This window comes from Oncorhynchus tshawytscha, linkage group LG10, assembly GCF_018296145.1.
Source record: "Oncorhynchus tshawytscha isolate Ot180627B linkage group LG10, Otsh_v2.0, whole genome shotgun sequence".
Lineage (NCBI taxonomy): Eukaryota > Metazoa > Chordata > Actinopteri > Salmoniformes > Salmonidae > Oncorhynchus > Oncorhynchus tshawytscha.
In genome coordinates, this window is record NC_056438.1 from 26155235 (window position 1) to 26176311 (window position 21077).

Genomic DNA, 21077 nt, shown 5'->3' on the forward strand with positions numbered 1-21077 from the left:
GTCTTAGCATCCTATAATTCCCAGGATGCGTTTCCCTTGTGCGCCAGCCACAATGCTACTCATAAATAATGACCGTTGTGTACATTTTAAACAAAGCAGTGGTTTTCCAGTGGGTACATATGATAATCCCTTATCTGGGTCGTATTCACTAAAAACGAAATGAAAGGAAATGGGTCAAAATTGGGAGGGGCCTACCTGAACTTGGCTAATAAACGCTTGTTTTTCGTTACCAAACTTATTGCTACGTTGTGTACTGATGAATACAACCCTGATGTCTCGCAGATACTGGAGGTGAAGAGCCCCATTAAGCAAACGAAGCAGGATAAGAATAAAAACATTGACTGTGACAAGGTGAGTAGCTTCCTTGTGGTTGGGGTTTTACAGAGATAAGGTCATATCAGTGTAATTGAATGGTATTGTAGCCAGGACATTTGCAGTTCTAAACTGAAGTGTCTGCGGTCACCAAGGCTCTTGCAAATGGACAGGAGACTGTCTTCCTGATAATCATAACTTGGCCCGGTTAGTCTCCCTGTCATAGTCCCAGATGGTGTAAATAGGTAACGGACATGGTTCAAATGCACACAGGAAAGTTGGAGGTTTGCTTTGGTTTGCACTTTTGCGACAACGCAGTTGGCATCGTTGTCATCCCAGGCAAATTTTAAATCAAACCACGGCTCACGTACATGACATTCGGATTTGACCCAGTTACATTTTTTTTATTGAAGTCTTGTTTTGTTGAACTCCCCCATGCTGATGGCCCGTGCTTTCCATCTCTCTCTCTCTCAGGCTTACCTGGATGAGCTGGTGGAGCTACACAGACGACTGATGACACTGAGAGAGAGGCACATACTCCAACAGGTGAGGTCCAATAGTGTTTGTTTCTGTGGGTTTGCTGTACTAATACATGTGTTCTCTGAAGATGAACCCGTACGTTTGCCGGTTCATGTTTGCATGGAAGATGTCGCTTGCTAGGGTCGTTTTGTTTGGGCTTCATGCTGTATCTGTTACACAGCACATTATAATTGAGGACTTCGTATAGGTGTCTGGCAATTGTTAACCTTTTTTTCTCCACTCCATCTAAAAGTACACGTCCTCTTGCTTATGTTCACAAGGCCTATCATATGACCGCATTAATGGAGATTCCCAGCCATCGTTGCCAAGGAGCGGGCTCGCTCTCCTAATGAGAAGTTTGGCTCCGAGCATCGGTGGAAAAACTCCTCCCCGCACAACATCAGCGAACCGAGCGCTAACTCACGGCATAATCAAGCTAATCCTCAGAGCGCTTGGAGACTTCAGAGTGTCATAGCAGTGTTTCACAGCCTCTGAATGAGACATGTGAATGATTAACTTTCCAACCTCCCAATGCTATTTTGCCTCTTTTTGGAAAAACCACAATGGAGTCATTTCATTTATTTTTTTTGAAGATGAAGAATCAAGAAAATGTGGCCAGTTTATTTTCAATAGAAATGAATCTGTAGCATCTGCCAAAGTGCTGTCCTACCTGACCAAAACCAGGTCCGGTAGTCTTGGTGTGGTTCCTTCTCCCCGGATACGGGGGGAGGGGTGTGTGTTGAGACTCGGCTTGAAAGCATCTGAATTCTATCTTCCATGTCATAACAATTGGCCGAGTCTCCCTGCACTCCTGGTCCGGCCGGCGCTCAGGGAGGGAGGGAGGAGAAATGCGTTCCACATGGAGGCCCAACCGGTACTTTGTAGTATGAAACGGATCAGGCTAGGGTCACCCATTACGTTACAACACCGCCACGGCGTCAGACACCGGAGTTCCAGTAATCACTGCAAGATAGACGCATACACACGCACACACTTCCCTATCGGAGGAGAGCTGGAACCAATCAGACACCAGCCAAGGAAAAAGCATATTTCCTATTCGGGCCTCTCCCTCTCTTGATAGAGTTCACATGCAAGGAGTACAGTGGAGTGAATTAGGGGGGGTCCCCATTCCAAATTCATTGTAGTAAAAACCAACACTAGCCCACCCACCTTTCAATGACGCTTCCCACAAATTTGTTTTGGATTAGTCTATTGTATAGTGTGCGGTCCAACATTGTCTGACTAGGCTGCTCCCTGAGACTATAGGGCGGAAACTCTGCTGCTGGTCAATATACCAAACATTAGGACAACATCCTAATTATGTTGAATGTGGATGATTTAACAAAGGAAATGTGTACAATTCCTCCGTACTTGGTAGGATTAGGGTTTACAGACTGTAGTCTAAGGGTTTGTTGACTTTCTATCTGTGACTTCTTTCCCCTCACAGATAGTGAACCTCATCGAGGAGACTGGACACTTCCACATCACAAACACCACTTTTGACTTTGACCTCTGCTCCCTGGACAAAACTACTGTGCGGAAGCTCCAGAGTTACCTAGAAACGTCTGGAACGTCATGAGGTCTTGGAGCTGCTGGCTGCTGCAAGGAACAATGTTGGAAGGACTTAGGAATCTTCCTCTTTTGTTCCCCCCCACCTCCAAAAAATGTACTTTTCACTGCAACGCAAAAAGATGACCTGCCACGGCCAGGCCCTGCCCCGGGTCTTAGTGCCTGGCCTTCTGGTCGCTCCACAATGCTCGTTGGATCCTCTCTCCACGCGACCAGGGTAGCCCGTAAGCACAGACCGGCTCGGCGTGTCGTGTCACCCTGGAGATGAGTCCTGTCGACCAGGAATATCACCCAGAAAGCCTTGACAAATTCCACAGTTGACAAAAAAAACGTGGTAAAGAAACAGTGACCTTGCTTTTAAAACTAATGTGCATATTATTACCATGTATTGAATTTTTTGGGCGTTCTTTGTGATGAATGGTGCATGTTCAACACTGCCTTACCACGTTTGTCGGTCTTTATTTATTGAGTTTTTGTGTGTGTGTGTGTGTGTGTGTGTGTGTGTGTGTGTGTGTGTGTGTGTGTGTGTGTGTGTGTGTAAGAGAGAGAATAGCAACACTGAGTTAGTCTTGTGCAAGCACTTCACAACATGCATCTCTCTGGCTCTGGAAGGACGGTGGAGCAGCGCGTTGTCATCACAACGTTAAGTTTTAAATTATCTTGTGACGGATGACTTGAATGGCAATCGAACGTCCCTCTATATGAAGACGGCAACTCTACCCTCTCCTCCAAAACAATAATTGTTATCAGTGCCCACCGGTACGAGCTGAAGACAAATCATGAACTCAAATTGTTGAAATTAACACTTGTATATTCCATTCTTGGTACCAAATCTTTAATTGATGTATTGGACAATGACGAGGCAAATTTCCAAAGTGTGCTGCATGTTGTTTTTACAAGCTCTCACTTGTATTCCGCTGCTCAAGTTGAAACCAAGCCTAGTGTTTGATCAATCTATTCTGCCCTACCAAGCAAAAAAGCAGTAACTGCTCATAGCGTGGAATTGATTGAAATGGCTTTTATTTACCTTGGTTTCACAGTAACTTCATGCAGTTACTGCTAACATGACCCCCATTTTCTACAAAATACAACAGAGGCAGGATACATGTCCACATGATTAAGCATGTATATGTTGCAAAAATAACTGATTTTCAACCAAATGAGCAGTTACTGCCTTTTTTGCTTGGTTGGGCAGTATTGTAAGCAGGCCTGAGCTAAAAAGGAACTATTTTGAATCCTGGAATTTTAGGAGGAAAAATTGTACTCTTACGTATGTAAGACTGAATCTTATTTATTTCACGGTGACCTCCGTTGCCAAATCAAAGTTGTGCATTAGAATTGAGAACTGAACTGAATTTTTATTTTTTTGTAACTTTGTCCTTTTTGCTAACCTGAGGAGTTGAAGTTAATTTTGTCTGCTGAGAGCGATGCCTCAACAGGAATACCAGTGGTTGTAGCTGCTCACAGGGCCATGCAAAGGCAGAATGTTGCATTTTTTTCTTGACCAATGTCAGTCTTATGAGTTTGTGTATTCTTAGGACATACAATAAAAATGCTGTGTTTTGTACAGATGAGAACATGTGCAACCTGTGGTAAAAAATAGTTAGTCACTGTAAATGTAACATTTTTTGTTTGTTTTGACTTTGTTGCAATGACATTTTGTAATTTCTTTTTTTTTTTTTTGTCGAAGCCCAAAGATTTTGGTTTTGGTTGGGATATTGTTTATTTGTATATAAACGTTGTGATTATTAATGTCATCTTTCATTTCTTGGAAGGTTGGAAAAAATATAACATTTTGGTATTTTAAACAAAGGTAGCTTACAATCATGTGTTTTAGTCAAAGCTATAACTGGTTTCTGGTGGATCCACAACATGCAGCAAATTTTTGGGGTTGATTATATCACTATTCTTGACTATCTTATTAGTCTGCCATTTGAATTGTATAACTAAATGACCACACTGCTCCCCCCATGTTTCTAATTTGGGAGGGCAACACGATTACTTCCTGTATACACGGAGTGTACAAAACATTAGGAGCACCTTCCTAATATTGAGTTGCACCCCCCTTTTGCCCTCAGAACAGCTTCAATTTGTCAGGGCATGGACTCTACAAGGTGTCAAGCGTTCCACATGGATGCTGGCCCGTGTTGACTTAAACCGGTGTGCCTGGCACCTACTACCATACCCCGTTCAAACACAAATATTTTGTCTTGACAATTCTCCCTCTGAATAACACACACAATCCATTTCTCAAGGCTTAAAAATCCTTTAACTTGTCTCTTTATCTACACGAATTGAAGTGACATCAATAAGGGATCATAGGATTCACCTGGTCAGTCTCATGGAAAGAGCAGGTGTTCTTATTTTTTTGTAAACTTAATGTATATGAATGCTTCTATTTGGAGAGAAGTGATTGCTGGGAAAAGTTCTACAATACCAACCTTTTTCAAAGGGACGTGTCTGTTCAGGATGGCGCAACGTTACAGAACAATAGGCAGTCATTTCTGCTCTACAGTATACATTGCATTTCTATCTGCATCATTCGGAACATTTCGCCCTATTGAATACACCCCCTCGATTATCATCTGTATATCTAGCAGTCATCTCACATCTCTTGCCTATTGAGATGTATGGGGGGGTACATGAGGTTGCAATGTAGTGCAGTTCTGTGTTGCGTTGACTGTGGAACTTATTGTCTCAGTCTCTGCTGTCAGTTCTACCAGATCTGACCCATTTACTGTGTGTTTTCAACTTGCAGACTATTTCCTATAAAATGCACAGTTGCAATTCCTTTTTGAGGACATTTGGTTTTTTGTGATTCAAGGTTTCACGTTCAAGGTTTCATTCATGTCACTGAATTCCAATGACAACGTGATCATTTGATTACCCTAGTTTTCTTCAACTAGCCACTAAGTACTGTATAAACGCCACTATTCCTTTTAAACAAAGTGATTTCTCAGTGGATCTTCAAATGCCCAGTGTTTCAGGATGTTTTGAATCCTGAATCTTCGAGACAAAGTAAATAGGTAGCCTTTTCCAGGCCGTGGGGGAGGAGCCCACAGTATGTGCAGTTTCTGTAGCATGAGAAGTACACTCCCTGAACAGGACCCTAGTTTATCACTGAGACATAAAAGCAACTGTAGTTCATGAACCATTTATTTTTATACATAACACAGGTCTCGGGTCAGAATGTTGATCCCCTCTTTTAATTAGCTGACACGATTTGTGCAGCACGTGGTTTTTAGGTTTGTCAATGTAGGTGGTCGGACAAACGCTTGGAAGGCATCCAGACTCCCCATTTTGTGGTGGGGATGGGGAAGTATCATGCTCAAGCCTTTTATCAGGGAAATAACCTTTTTTAAAATAGGATTTTCAGCTCGTGTTCGCTGTATTGCTCGCCAATTGAAATCCTCTCAGATTCGTTCAGAGCTCGCTGCCAAGGTTAGCTGTCCTGGGCCCTGTCCAGGAGTGTGTGCAGATAGAAATGTGTCTCAACCGGATATGATTTTTCTGTCATGTAGAATATGGAATTATGTCTGTCTGCTCTTCATTACATTTATATCTGCAACACACAGAATATATTCCTGTTTGTTTTGATCCGTGTGGTTGAGAGAGAAGTAGGGAGAGGAGGATGCCACTTTAGACTATTGAGCTGTACCCCCTACAACCTGCACGGTAAGGACGTTCCTGTCTGTAAGGACAACTCTGCTGTGTCCCAAATGACATATTAACGATGTAGTGCACTATAATGGGAATAGGGTGCCATTTGCGATGCGTCCAGGGAGTCGCAGGTATAGTGTTGGACATGTGAAGGCCATGGCCACTAACGGACATGCTAAGCCAGCCAACTTAACACATTTTCAGCAGCTGTTTAATGAATTGGAGCAGCTGGACGATGGTGGTGCCAAGGTATTTTGAGAATGCGATTTACAATTCTAATCGCATTAACACGGCGCCATCATACGCCTTACTCTGCCATTCCACCTCGTGTAAGAGCCAGAGGCTACTCCAGTTGTCCATTGACTGTTTTCACACTGTATTTGCAGCGGCGGGAAAGAGTCATCCCAACAGAAGTCTCAAGGAGACATTATAGTTCTAGAAGTAATTTACAAAAGTCACTATTGCTGCAAAAAAATGATCAGTTCTTATATGCGGGTTTTTTTGCCTTTAGGAAGTTGCTTAATGACAAAGAGATTGAAATGGCTTAAAAATCATCATTTATAATATTTTGTTTTTGCTGGAGTCCCTTTTTAAAGACAATTCCACAAGCTGTTGTGTGTGGATACACTTGTTTTGCTGGCAGACCTGTTTGTCAGTGATTTATTAAGGGGGAGTATACTGCTATCGTATCACACCATTTTAGGAAGAGGATCTTGTTTGGTTGTGGTCTGAGCAGTGCTGCCAATTGCATCAATTCAAAGATCTGCCTTTCACTTAAGCTGCTTTTCAATGGTCTGGTTTAAGTATACAGTATGTATACATATACATGACGGTGCATCCTGCAAGGCAACAGGCCTGATCCTCAGAGCTTGTCCAGCTGCTTTTTCTCGCACGATGATAGTTATGGATTGGGCATGGCTGGATCCTTCAATCATTTTCCCACTCCTTTCCTCCGTGTGTTTTTAGATGGGGTTTTTTCAGCCATGGTTTCTTAAGCTCTTCTCTTGAACTCTACACTCATTGTGATTCACTGCAGCTGACACCATGCCCTGTGTATATAGCCAAGTTATCGTTACTCATTGTGCATTTATTCCTTATCTATTATTTCAAAAAAATTCTCTGCATTGTTGGGAAGGGCCCGTAAGTAAGCATTTCACTGTTTTACAAAGCTTTTGACAAAATTTGCTTTGAAATTAGTAGCAGGGCTATGACATTTCCCTCAACGTTCCAGAATGGGGTGAAAATGGCAGCCATATTGGTCAGGGAGAAATCCAAACCAGTCTATTTGGAATGAATGGCAGTAGAGGCATAATCCTGTTTTTACTTGTGCAGGAAAATAAAACCAGTCAGGTGATGTATGTAATATATTTAATGTAAACCCTTTTGTTTTCTTGTAAAGCTGTGCGTGCTATTATGATACAATATCAGTACTTGTTGTATTTACAACTTATCTATACTGAGCAAAAATGTAAACGCAACATGTAAAGTGTTGGTTTCATGAGCTTAAATAAAAGAGCCCTGAATTTTCCATTTGCACAAATATTATTTCTCTCTAATTTTGTGCACAGATTTGTTTAAATCCCTGTTAGTGGGCATTTCTCCTTTGCCAAGATAATCCATCCATGTGGCATATCAAGAAGCTGATTAAACAGCATGATCATTACACAGGTGCACCCTGTGCTGGGGACAATAAAAAGGCCCTCAAATGCACAGTTTTGTCACACAACACAATGCCACAGATGCCTCAAGTTCTGCAGGAGCGTGCAGTTGGCATGCTTGACTGCAGGAATGTCCAGAGCTGTTGCCGGAGATTTTAATTTCAATTTCTCTACCATAAGCCACCTCCATCATTTTAGAGAATTTAGCAGTATGTCTAACCGGCCTCACAACCACAGACCCCCTAAATAATGCATTTTATTTTGTAAAGTAGTTTCTTGCATGAAACGCATGTTCAGTCACCTTATCTGAAGGACAAGTGAATTAACAGGTTAACGTCAAGTTTTTCTTCAATGTAGGCCTACATTGAGCTCCACACATTGGCTGCTACTGTAGGCTGAATGATATAACTGCTATTTCCATGTTACAAATGTTATGGGATGCATTTTCTCCATTTGTTTTTGATTGTAGACTCTGGTAGACCTACATTATTGTCAAATATCCTACTTGGCCCCTGTTAAAACAAACTTAAAGTGGGTACAGCCTCAGTGTTCACAGTAAACGTGCGCTGGAAGTTGCACAGAATTTTCACAACTTTCAGGTTTGCGCTCAGCATACCTGAAATTTGCTCAGCGTCTGAATGTTTTTTAGGGAACATTGCCTGAGGCCCATTGTCGTGCCATTCCTCTGCCTCCATCACCTCATGTTTCAGCATGAAAATGCACAGCCCCATGTCACAAGGATCTGTACACAATTCCTGAAAGCTGAAAATGTCCCAATTCTTCCATGGCTTGCATACTCACCAGACATGTCACCCGTTGAGCATGTTTGGGATGCTCTGGATCAACGTGTACAACAGTATGTTCCAGTTCCCACCAATATCCAGCAACTTTACACAGCCATTGAAGAGGAGTGGGACAACATTCCACAGGCCACTATCTACAGCCTGATCAACTCTATGCAAAGGAAATGTGTTGTGCTGCATGAGGCAAATGGTGGTCACACCAGATACTGACAGGTTTTCTGATCCTCTCCCCCACCTTTTTTTTTTAAGGTATCTGTGACCAATAGTTGAATATGTGTTCGCATTCATGTGTAATCCATAGATTAGGGCCTAATTTATTTACTTCAATTGACTGATTTCCTTTATATGAACTGTAACTCAGTAAAATCTTGAATTGTTGCATGTTACATTTATATTTTTCAGTAAAAATCCTATCAACTGGTTTCAGCCAGTGTATGGCTGTGGATTGACTGCATTGTTTGAATAGAATGTTGGTATAATGGCAGATCATTTGAATAATTCTATGTTTTTTCTAAAACTGGCTGGCTAGCAAAAAAATAAACTGTGCAGATAAATTCTTCAAATTAATTATTTCACACTATTTTATCACAGCACTGGCAAGCCATGGTTGACCATCTCCATGACCAAAATGGCTGACCTTTAACACATCAAAGTTCATGTCTAGTATTGTAATTCTATGGCAGAAACACCATTGCGTCGTCCGCGGCAACGACACCATCCGGCGACTAGATGATAATCCTGCGAGAGGGAGTGAGACGGTGGAGAGGAGGATGAAGAGAAGCATTACTCATTTGTCTGATTTCACTGGGATTCTAAAGGAGTGAGAGAAAGCGGGTGGGGGGTTCTGCTTTAGGGATCCTGGATTAATTTAAGCCATTTCACAATGTCCAGCCACAGAAGAGAGAGGATGGAGGGAGGACAGAGGGATGAGGAAGCGAGGGATGCGGAGGGGGGTTGAAACAGTTCAGTCATAGCCAGCAACGGGACATCCTGTTGTAGCTTCCAAATACCATTTCCACCAATAAAAAAGAGAGGAAGGGTGAGTGGGGGAGAGACCTCCGAAATAATCTCCCACAGTAGACACACAGAGACATTGATTGTCATCTTGGCATGAGGCCAAGTCTGGAGAGAAAGCTCCCTCCCTCCCGCTGCCCCTCTGGAAGGCAGTCAAAAAGCACCTAAAGGAAGTCATTAAAGCTGAAGGTTGATGAAAAGTCTCACCCCCCCCCCCTGTCGTCCTTCTCTCTGTCTCAGGCCCCCCCGCCTTCCCTCCCTCTCTCCCCAAAGGCATGCTCCACACTGTTCTCGACAAAGGACCCCTAAATGCTGACATCACAAAGAAAAGTGTTCCTTTGCATCCACATGTTTACACTGGCTCTAGAGTTGCGTTCGGTGTGACAAGAAATGACTAATCATTTTTAGGATGATTACCTGTAGGTGTCCAATGAGAAGGCTCATTTGTGTTTTCTGTTTTACAAAGTGACTTACAATTGGTCATTTGAATTATGCATTGTGTGTTTTGGGAATGAAATCCATTTTTATGGATTGCATGACACATTTAAGAGTTGGACATGATATGAAAGCAAAAACTAAAAAATAGTTGAACCTAAGCCACGTCAAAGGTAATTCCAGTGTGCACTTTCTATTTTCTGGAAGGAAATTGATAGTGAATGGCGACCACCGAAGCATCCCCGCCTCCCATTTGCCAAGAGATTTCATCCACCCAGACTAATCTGCCATTGTCATCAAATTTGCCCCCAGTGACAATAATTCAAAAGCATTTATCATATGCTTTAGCTTAGTTGTGTCCCGGCTCTTTTTCTCTGTGTGGCCAATCTTGTTGACCTTGCTGTCAGCTCTCCTGTAGAATTCTGGGTGGCAGCTCTGTCGTCCCGAAAGCGGCATACAAATTAGCTTTTCAAAAATCAGATCAAGTTATGTAAAGAACAAAAGCAAGCAGACATCAAAGAGGATGGGGAGAAGAGGGGAGCGCGGTAGGGGGTAGGGGGGATCCCCCTAGGTCTCCATACAGACGGGGACCAGGCGAGGGCCGCATAAAGGGTTCCCAAACGTCTGGGTCCCCAGACGCCCCGGGTTTGATTATTGTTTTTATTCCCCCCCTCCCCTCCTGGCACCTCCCACCTTCTTCCAATCCCAGACCTTGCTCCATCCCTTCAAATGAGTTCAGCTTTTTTGGAACGAGTCCCAATCCTAGACCTGGTCTTTGATTTCGGTGGGGTTTGGCACTGTCTCTCTTTCACTCTCTAGGAGGACCAGTGAGCCGTGACCCCTGGCAGCCCACCCCAGTCTGTGTGAGCCCGCAGACACTCTCCCTCACAAACACACATGTACACACACACACACAATGCCCTGCCACAAAACCCCACAGGAAAGGAGGGAGAGACACACACACAGGGGGAAAAAACTAAGACAAATCTATTGAACTCCAACTTTCAATGGAATCTTGTCCTCTGAAAACAGATTACAGATCTGCTCTCTAATACTGCTGTATGTCTGTTCTGGTGAGTTGGATTTAGTGTGTAGTCTGCTGGTGGTACCAGGGAGACTGAAACCAGTAGAACCTGACCTGCTCAGCATTCAAATGCTACCAGCCAGCCACCTGCCACCACACAGACCAAAGTGTTGAACATGAAAGAGGAAGAGAAAAACAAATCTTGAATTCAGTATGCCTGTTGACTGTCTTTCCCAACTGTTATCAAATGACACATAGCTTTTTACTAACCGGTAAACATAGCTCCCTCAAGATGTGACGTGGAAGGAGATTTTATAATATGGTATTTATGCAGGCAAAAAAAATTCATGTGGATAGTAAAAATATTCAGTTTATGTGGCATTATCCTGTCAGTTATAAAATTTTAACAATGAGCTTTAACATCAGGATAATTAGTCACAAAACTGTAATCGCGTAAGGAAGTTTAAACATTAACGGCCTAACATACAGTACATGTAAAAAATAAAATAAAAAAGGTTATTCAACTCTAATGCAAGTCAACTTAACCTATTCAATTACTCCCGTTTAAAAATGTATAATATGTTGTATATACTATATAAATACATTCTATATAATATATAGTATAATTTAATATCAGTTCTGTAATACTGGATTCAAAGGTTCATAAGAGTTAAAAGGAAATCACTTTGTCTTGCACAGCAACATTTTCCTCCATTGTCAGTAGTAAATTCCCATAATCTCGTGATGACATGCTGATATGCATGTTCCATGAAAGCGTCATGAACCTGAAATACTCCCTGTCCCTCTCTGAAGGCCCAAAATGTGGGGGATAGTTTCCAGCAGGGCGTAGGGAAACATAATAGGTGTGTCCCAAATGGCACCCTATTCCATATTTGGTGCACAATTTTTTGTATGGACCCTGGTGGAATGTAATGCACCATATAGGGAATACAGTGCCATTTGGGAGGCAACCCAACTCTACAGCTTCAAGGTGTGCACTGCTTATTTTCTGCAAACTAATTGAAAACAAATGAACGCAGAGACCCCTTTCTTTCTCATCTTAATTGACTGAATGGTTCAGTGCTACGGTGCTTTGTTGGCCCGGTTCTCGGTTTGTGAACTGTGTGGACTGGAATGGTCTTGATCGGGGAAAAGACTCATTAGCCAACAAGTTTTCATCACGGATACAAAATAAACAATCAATAGGCCAATCAGACGACAATTGAGGATTATCTATTTAAAAGAGTACATATACTTTAATGTTCTTATAGTGGTCTAACGTTAACTTACCACAGTAAAATGTTTCTTACTCAGTGTAGGTGTAGTATGGGACTTGGTCTTCAATGACCCAGTGAGATTGTGAACTAACCTTTTGATCTGGCCATTTTATTCAACAGCAAATATGTAAAGCCAATCAGCCTGTCCTTCCTATTTCTGCCTCCACTAGTAAGACTAGACCATCAACACCTCATCTATACCCTCACCAATCTCACCAGGCTGAATCATGGGGCCAACAGGCCATGCTGTCATGCCCACAGGCTGACAGACAGCTCTCCAACTCATACTCTTCTTATTCCTGCCTTGACAGAAGAAAATATATGATCATATCACTAGTGATCCCGGCTGTTTCCAGGCTGCCTGGCTTGCCCTTAAAGAAATGAGGGTGTCTGTCTGTGCTCATTGCTGTTAATGAATCAGTTGAAGCTCTGGGACCTGGAGGATTGTAGGCAATCCTTCCTGAAGTGCAGGGTGCTGGAGGGCCCACTGATGTGTCTATGAGAGGAGCTGCCATGGCCATCAACGGCTCAGCAGGCAGGGTTGGGGAGTTTTTTTGTAATCTGATTTTTAAAAAAACTGTAACTGTAATAATATTGTAATTAGATTACAGATTCTTTTGAAAAAATAGATCATTACTTCTAGGATTACTTTTAAATTCGGAAAGGCTAAAAAATACATTGACACCTTTCTGTTTTCTCAATGACAAAGTCAGCATCGAAAAAAGTTGTTTGTTCCAGCTGAGCGAGTCTGACCACAAGTCAGAGACCACTATGATTTTTTTTTTTTTTTGTATTTGACTAGGCAAGTCAGTTAAGAACAAATTCTTATTTTCAATGACGGCCTAGGAACAGTGGGTTAACTGCCTGTTCAGGGGCAGAGCGACAGATTTGTACCTTGTCAGCTCCGGGATTCAAACTTGCAACCTTTCGGTTACTAGTCCAATGCTCTAACCACTAGGCTACCCTCCAAGTGTGTTGGATCCTTTTTGTCTTCATTTACTGCCTCGTAAAGGGAAAGTAATCCAAGAGTAAAGGAAGGTAATCCGATTATGTTACTGAGTATGTGTAAACCAAAAGTTACATTACATTTGAACGTGACTAGTACCTAACTAATTACATTTATAAAATAACCTTACCAACCCTGCCAACAGGTGAAAAACAGCTTCTATCTCAAGGCCATCAGACTGTTAAACAGCCACCACTAACATTGAGTGGCTACTGCCAACACACTGTCAATGACACTGACTCTACTCCAGCCACTTTAATCATGGGAATTGATGGGAAATGATGTAAATATATCACTAGCCACTTTAAACAATGCTACCTTATATAATGTTACTTACCCTACATTATTCATCTCACATGCATACGTTGATACTGTACTCTATATCATCGACTGCATCCTTATGTAATACATGTATCACTAGCCACTTTAACTATGCCACTTGGTTTACATACTTATCTCATATGTATATACACTGTACTCGATATCATCTACTGTATCTTGCCTATGCTGCTCTGTACCATCACTCATTCATATATCCTTATGTACATATTCTTTATCCCCTTACACTGTGTATAAGACAGTTTTTTTGGAATTGTTAGTTAGATTACTTGTTCGTTATTACTGCATTGTCGGAACTAGAAGCACAAGCATTTCGCTACACTCGCATTAACATCTGCTAACCATGTGTATGTGACAAATAAAATTTGATTTGATGTGCAATGAGATGGACCCTACAAATGGTCTCCTTGTTTGAGCATGTTCAAGTTAACCAAGTTTCTTATCAAGAACAAAAAGAATGCCAATGGACATTGCTGTAACCACTCTCAAATTAGCCGGGTTTATTCATTAGTCAATATCGTAGCAACGAAAAACAAGTAGGACAAATCCAAGTCGGTCCCTCCCTGTTTCATTCAATTTGCTTCCGTTTGGTTCCTAGTAAATACAATCCATGTTGGTGAGAGGTAGGTGGTCAATATGATTTAGTTTATATAGTTCTTGACAGTGTATGGCGAGGTACCACCATATATCTATATAAACTGTATAATCCATTATGAAAAAGTCTAATTGGAACTTGAAATTGTGCATGTTTATAACCAATCTTGAACAATTATTAATAACCGTATTCCCTTCTGCCAACATATCTCCAAACTGTATCTCCTCAGGCGAGTAACTTGGTGAGAAATGTCGTCGGCACTCAAGCCAAAGCCTGCCTTTGTCATACCGCACGCACACCGGTCTAGTTACTTCACTCCCGGCCCTGTCATAACCCACTGAAACTCTATTGTCATTAAAGTGTTACTCCTCAAAAAAGGATTTCTACTGACATCCTCCCCCCCCCCCCTCTCCGGGTGCCTTTGACTGAAAAGATAGATAGGCCTACAGAACATTCTGGTGTTGGTAGATTCCATTTAACTTCATCAGCAATTCAAGAAGTGATCCCTTTTTTCAAACAACTATTCATTAATTAGATGCAAAAATCTCATCTGAGGGTAACTGCTATTGCAGGTTTCCCAGACTAGCACAGTTTTATTTATAATTTTAATTGTTGGACATAAGACCAGGAAATTGGCTCCAAGTTGCTTTTTTGGAAATCTGTTCCCACGCGTAATAGACACGCGATCGTAAAAGTAACAAGGTTTGAAATGTTTGTCAAATATATGTTTGGGCTTCTTGCGGTCAATTTGAAGTCTACAGATTATTTATCATGTTCCGTCCCCGATCATTCGCTCAAGAAAAAAAAAAATCGTCCCGCGGCTGAATGTTGGTAGTACTGTCACATATTCCATGGTGAAAGTGACCCCTTGTGGACAAAATAGAAGACAAGCAATTTGCAGGCCAGAAACAGAAGTTGACAGTTTAGACAAAGTATATCTAATTTATAAATGGTCCCATCAAGATTCAGACATTGAAGAACGGCACGGGCTCAGATCCAAGCCACAAGTAGCCCATTGCCCACCAATGGGCTATGAAACTTACCTCAGGGGGTGCACTTGAGCAAAAAAAACATGGCAATTGATGTTGCTCAAGGTTGTGCCAGCACATGAACATGCATCAGTCCACACAATCCTGGTCATAGTCACCTACAAAGGAGCTGGAAAAGTTAACATACATGAAATAAACATGCTTGGTGATGTAATTATAGTATTTCCCACATTGCAAGTTAGGGACATGTAGACTATACCTGATTTATAGGGCACAAATTCTCACTAAAAGACATAAACAAGGAACAGATGCACAATACCGTGGCGCTTTATTCAAATACAACTTCAAACATGGAAATGCCACTGGTATGCCAAAATGTACACAATAAAAACAGCACACATCAACAAAGCCAAAAATCAAAACCAGCTTCTCTGAAGCCACTTTCTCAGATGAGTAGATGCAAGTTAATACATTTAAAAAGTCCTAAAGTTCTACCAAGCAAAACATTGAAGCAGAATGTCCTGAGATGACCCCATGCCACTGTTTGCTGGGTTATACAGTCTTCTGCTGTCCCTTCTTTCCAATCAGTGACTTATGGATATGAGGGATGACACCTGAAAGAGGGAAACAATCAGTAGATTCAAACATGAAATATAAAACAGGGAAATGGTACAATAGCAATACCAGTGGGAAACAATAACTGCTGCACTTACCACCACCAGCAATGGTTGCTTTGATGAGAGAATCCAACTCCTCATCGCCTCTAATGGCCAGTTGCAAGTGACGTGGAGTGATACGCTTGACCTTCAGATCCTTTGATGCGTTTCCTGCCAGCTCCAGAACCTGAAGTTCAAGAGCTTGCAGGTAAATATCACTGACTCGAGTGAACTGCGATTGCATACATGGTACTGCATGGTTTTGTGCCATAAACCGCAACCAAATGAAAGTGAGTGTTTTGAACATGCGTTACCTCAGCAGTTAGGTATTCAAGAATAGCCGCGCTGTAAACAGCTGCAGTCGCGCCAACTCGACCATGGCTCGTTGTTCTGGATTTCAGATGTCTGTGAATACGACCCACGGGGAACTGAAAAACAGGACGGGAAACGTTAAGCATTTATTTACCCAACTAGCCATCAGTAAGTTGCGAGCAAATTACACTGAAGGCTTGCGCGACTCCCCACCCTACTTGGCAGTTTGTTAACAGGTTACGAACATTCCGTAATCTTTCGAAAATGGTGTAATTTTGAATGGTTATAGATTCACCGCCACGATATTAGTTAGATGGTTAAATCGTTTGCAAATTAACACATTTAGCCTACATTACCACACGTTTTATCATTGGCGCTAGCAAGCAATAAATGAACGCACTCACCTGCAAACCCGCCCTCTGTGAGCGCGAAATGGCCTTTGTCTTCGTCTTCCCGGAGTCTTTTCCTGCCTTCCCACCAGCCTGAAATACAGTTTTATGGTATGGGTTATTTTATGTATTAAACAATTGCTGCAAGACAGCAGTGTGTGTAATTAGCCTGTTTATTCTACAGCGCGTGTTGGCGTTTTGATTATAACCAGCCAATGCCAAGGGATTCAAATAGCTAATGTCAGCTAGCTAGCCAACGTTAGCTAAATAATATTACCTTTGCTAGCTAACACAAATACGTGCTAATTCTCACGGTAAACCCGTTGAATAAAGTGATGGATTTAGCATCGAAGAGTTGAAAATATATATATACCATTTTATATGATGTCCTGGCTATTTGCAGCTGCACAGATCCTCGGCGAGCACTTGTCTAGTTTGAACAACTAGTTCCGCATCAGATTGCCATGCATTTATGAAGGGGAGCTTGATCCGGGACTTTGCATGGAGGAAGCCAGCCAATCAACTCTCGAATTCATTTTTTGGCATAGCGCTTAACCAATCACAATGCAAAAGTGCTCAATGTGCGGGAAAATGTGACACGTCATTCCTCACTGGACGTTGGATAATGTTGTTTCTATTTAATTCTCAATTTATGTTATTATAATAATCATAATAATTTCATGAGAAAAAAACAAACAGGCAATAGATCGTGACAGGTCAACCAATAAAGGCCAAGTTTTTGAAAGTTACAGCTTGTTCTTGTTCTTGTTCTTCTTCTTCTTCTTCTTGTTCTTCTTCTTCTTCGGTGAGGTTTAATCGCGGTTTGCATCCAATATGTTGCATTATCGCCCCCAACTGAACTATAGTATACATTTATTACAGTTTGTGTTACAAAACGGGCATAGGGGAAAATGTCATAAAAATATGAATAGTACCCTAACAACAAACCCTACACTCAATAAAACCCACCACCTTATTCCACACCCTATCAGATCTTACCCCCTGCCAACACAGGGCACTACCACTCAACACACCATGTAATTCTTCTGAATTCAAATCTCGTACCCCCAAGTACTTCTCTGCAGCTGCCACCACAACATCTATTTTCTGTGACATACGTTCCATCTCTGTGAAACAGTTTAAAAAACCATTGCTATGAGCGCTAAGAAGCTAACCTTACTTTAACATATATCACTTATTGGCCTATCCCTCTGCTCTGGCACAGATCTACTATTCACAGGGATCCTCTCAGAATCCCTCACTCATGATCCACCCTCCTCTACTTTCTTCACTGCCTTAGCATATGACATCTTCTGCACTACTCTGACCATGGCCACCTCAAGCTGCCTCTCTCACACCGGACACCTCTGATCCCCCAACAACATGGGCACCACTACAGTTGACACACACACATTTTCCACCAAAACTACACATTCCTCTGTCCTATGTCCTTCTGCACACTTCCCACATTTTGGATTCTCCCTCCTACACACTGCTGCAACATGCCCATAAACGTGACATCTTTAACACCGCAGTGTATTCGGCACAAAAGCTCTAACAGCATAACTCATACAGTGGGCTCCAAAATTACAGGCACCCCTGACTGGCAATGCACAAACAATACTTTGAAAATCAATGTCCGGGGCCTCTTGGGTGGCGCAGTGGTCTAAGGCACTGCAATAGCTGTGCCACCAGAGACTCTGGGTTCCATGGGGCGACGCACAATTGGCCTAGCGTCGTCCAGGTTTGGCCGGTAGGGATATCCTTGTCTCATCGTGCACTAGTGACTCCTATAGCGGGCCGGGCGCAGTGCACGCTGACCGGGTTGGATGCGCGCTGTGTTAAGAAGCAGTGCGGCTTAGTTGGGTTGAGTTTCGGAGGACTCATGGCTCTCGACCTTCGTCTCTCCCGAGCCCGTACGGGAGTTGTAGCGATGAGACAAGACCACTAACAAAAGGAGTTAAAAAAAAAGGGGGGTAAAAAGGGGTAAAAAAATCAATCAATCAATGTCCTCCAAATCAAGGTTTCACAATTAATGGCACCCTTAAATATCATTGTAAATAACATCTACCAAAATTAGATGTTATTATTTAAGTGTTAAGGAACTATATTGAGCCATTACATCACTTCCCTTTTCACTAGGGTATACAAATTAGGTAACAATATCCATGAAGAGAAGAACTGGCAGTTCAAAATTAATCTGGTAATGGCTACAAGAAGATCCACAAATGATACCACTGAGCACTGTCAGGGCAATTATTTCAAAAATTCAAAAGATATGGAACAGTTGAAAACCTCACGGGTGGAGAACACAAATTCATTTTGCCCCCCAGCATAGGGAGGAGGATCGTTAGAGAAGCAACAAAATCCCAAAGAATCACTGTGAAAGAATTGCAGGCCTTGGTGGCGTCTTGGGGTCACCAGGTTTCAAAAAGCACCATCAGACGCCACCTCCACATCCACAGGTTCTTTGGAAGGGTTGCCAGAAGAAAGCCCTTAATGACCCCAAGACACAGACACAAGCGATTGGAGTTTGCCAAAGGTCATTTAAATTATGATTGGAAGAAGGTGCTCTGGTCAGATGAGACCAAAATTGAACATTTTGGTCAGATACAGCATCGGCATGATTGGCGTTGAAACAGAGATGCATACAAGAAGAGGCACCTCATACTCACGGTGAAATATGGTGGTGGGTCAGTGATGTTTTGGGGCTGTTTTAATTCCAGAGATCCATAGGCACTGGTTAAGATTGATGGCATAATGAATTCCACCAAGTACCAGGCAATTTTGGCTGACAATCTGGTTGCCTCTGCCAGAAGGCTGGGACTTGGCCGTATGTGGACTTTCCAACAAGACAATGACCCAAAACATACCTCAAGATCCACACAGAAATGGTTCCGTGACAACAAAATCAATGTTCTGCCATGGCCATCTCAGTCGCCGGACCTCAATCCAATCGAAAACCTGTGGGCTGAATGGAAGAGCGCTGTTGATAAGCACAAACCCAAGAATGTGAAGGATCTTGAAAGGATCTGCATAGAGAAATGGTCCAAAATGCCTCCAAATGTGTTCCTTAACCTTGTCAAACATTACAGGAAAAGACCATGCTGTTATCCTTGCCAGAGGTGGTGGCACTAAGTACTAAATGAGGAGTGCCAATAATTATGAAACCTTGATTTTGGTGAAATGTATTTTGTATTAAATAATTTTATGATTTTGGTGGGTTCCATTGAAACGTTAATAAAGTACAGTATTTCTCACATATTGGTATTTTGAGTTTCTCTCTATAATTATATTGTTTATATTTTTTTAAGTAATGTTTGTGCATTGCCTGTCAGGGGAGCCAATAACTTTGGAGCCCACTGTATATACTAACATTACTTTGTCAGGTAAAGACTCTGAGTCAAAGCTCAAAAGAACAGAGTGTTTTGAAAGCGGCATCCTCCGAAAATGGAGAGGTTCATTTGAAATGAGCAAACTTTATAGAGAATCACATAACATCTGTTTCTTCACTCCAAGACTGCTTCCATCACGTGGACTGGGAGATGTTTCGTATTGCGTCAGACAACAACATTGACGAATACGCTGATTCGGTGTGCGAGTTCATTAGAACGTGCGTTGAAGATGTCGTTCCCATAGCAACGATTAAAACATTCCCTAACCAGAAACCGTGGATTGATGGCAGCATTCGTGTGAAACTGAAGGCACGAACCACTGCTTTTAATCAGGGCAAGGTGTCTGGTAACATGACTGAATACAAACAGTGCAGCTATTCCCTCCGCAAGGCTATCAAACAAGCTAAGCGCCAGTACAGAGACAAAGTAGAATCTCAATTCAACGGCTCAGACACAAGAGGTATGTGGCAGGGTCTACAGTCAATCACGGACTACAGGAAGAAACCCAGCCCAGTCACGGACCAGGATGTCTTGCTCCCAGGCAGACTAAATAACTTTTTGCCCGCTTTGAGGACAATACAGTGCCACTGACACGGCCTGCAACGGAAACATGCGGTCTCTCCTTCACTGCAGCCGAAGTGAGTAAGACATTTAAACGTGTTAACCCTCGCAAGGCTGCAGGCCCAGACGGCATCCCCAGCCGCGCCCTCAGAGCATGCGCAGACCAGCTGGCCGGTGTGTTTACGGACATATTCAATCAATCCCTATACCAGTCTGCTGTTCCCACATGCTTCAAGAGGGCCACCATTGTTCCTGTTCCCAAGAAAGCTAAGGTAACTGAGCTAAACGACTACCGCCCCGTAGCACTCACATCCGTCATCATGAAGTGCTTTGAGAGACTAGTCAAGGACCATATCACCTCCACCCTACCTGACACCCTTGACCCACTCCAATTTGCTTACCGCCCAAATAGGTCCACAGACGATGCAATCTCAACCACACTGCACACTGCCCTAACCCATCTGGACAAGAGGAATACCTATGTGAGAATGCTGTTCATCGACTACAGCTCGGCATTCAACACCATAGTACCCTCCAAGCTCGTCATCAAGCTCGAGACCCTGG

At 42.4% G+C, this 21077-nt stretch overlaps 2 protein-coding genes across 3 annotated transcripts in view; one reads left to right on the plus strand and one right to left on the minus strand.

Moving 5' to 3' along the window:
* Positions 1-7591, plus strand: part of mllt3 (MLLT3 super elongation complex subunit) — a 45692-nt gene extending 38101 nt beyond the window's left edge. For both annotated transcript variants that reach the window (XM_024434769.2, XM_024434770.2), the window contains exons 12-14: positions 283-351; positions 787-858; positions 2279-7591. In XM_024434769.2, the coding sequence (XP_024290537.1) occupies positions 283-351; positions 787-858; positions 2279-2410 (273 nt within the window). In that variant the 3' untranslated portion in view covers positions 2411-7591. The remainder of the gene's footprint in view (positions 1-282; positions 352-786; positions 859-2278) is intronic.
* A 7920-nt stretch (positions 7592-15511) lies between these two features.
* Positions 15512-17067, minus strand: LOC112260003 (histone H2A.Z). The gene is made up of 5 exons (XM_024434771.2): positions 16931-17067; positions 16573-16650; positions 16171-16284; positions 15914-16043; positions 15512-15814 (listed from the first exon to the last, which is right to left on the minus strand). Exons 1-5 carry the CDS (start codon positions 16931-16933, stop codon positions 15753-15755), a joined length of 387 nt encoding a protein of 128 aa, XP_024290539.1. The 5' UTR covers positions 16934-17067; the 3' UTR covers positions 15512-15752.
* Between the last annotated feature and the right edge of the window lie 4010 nt (positions 17068-21077).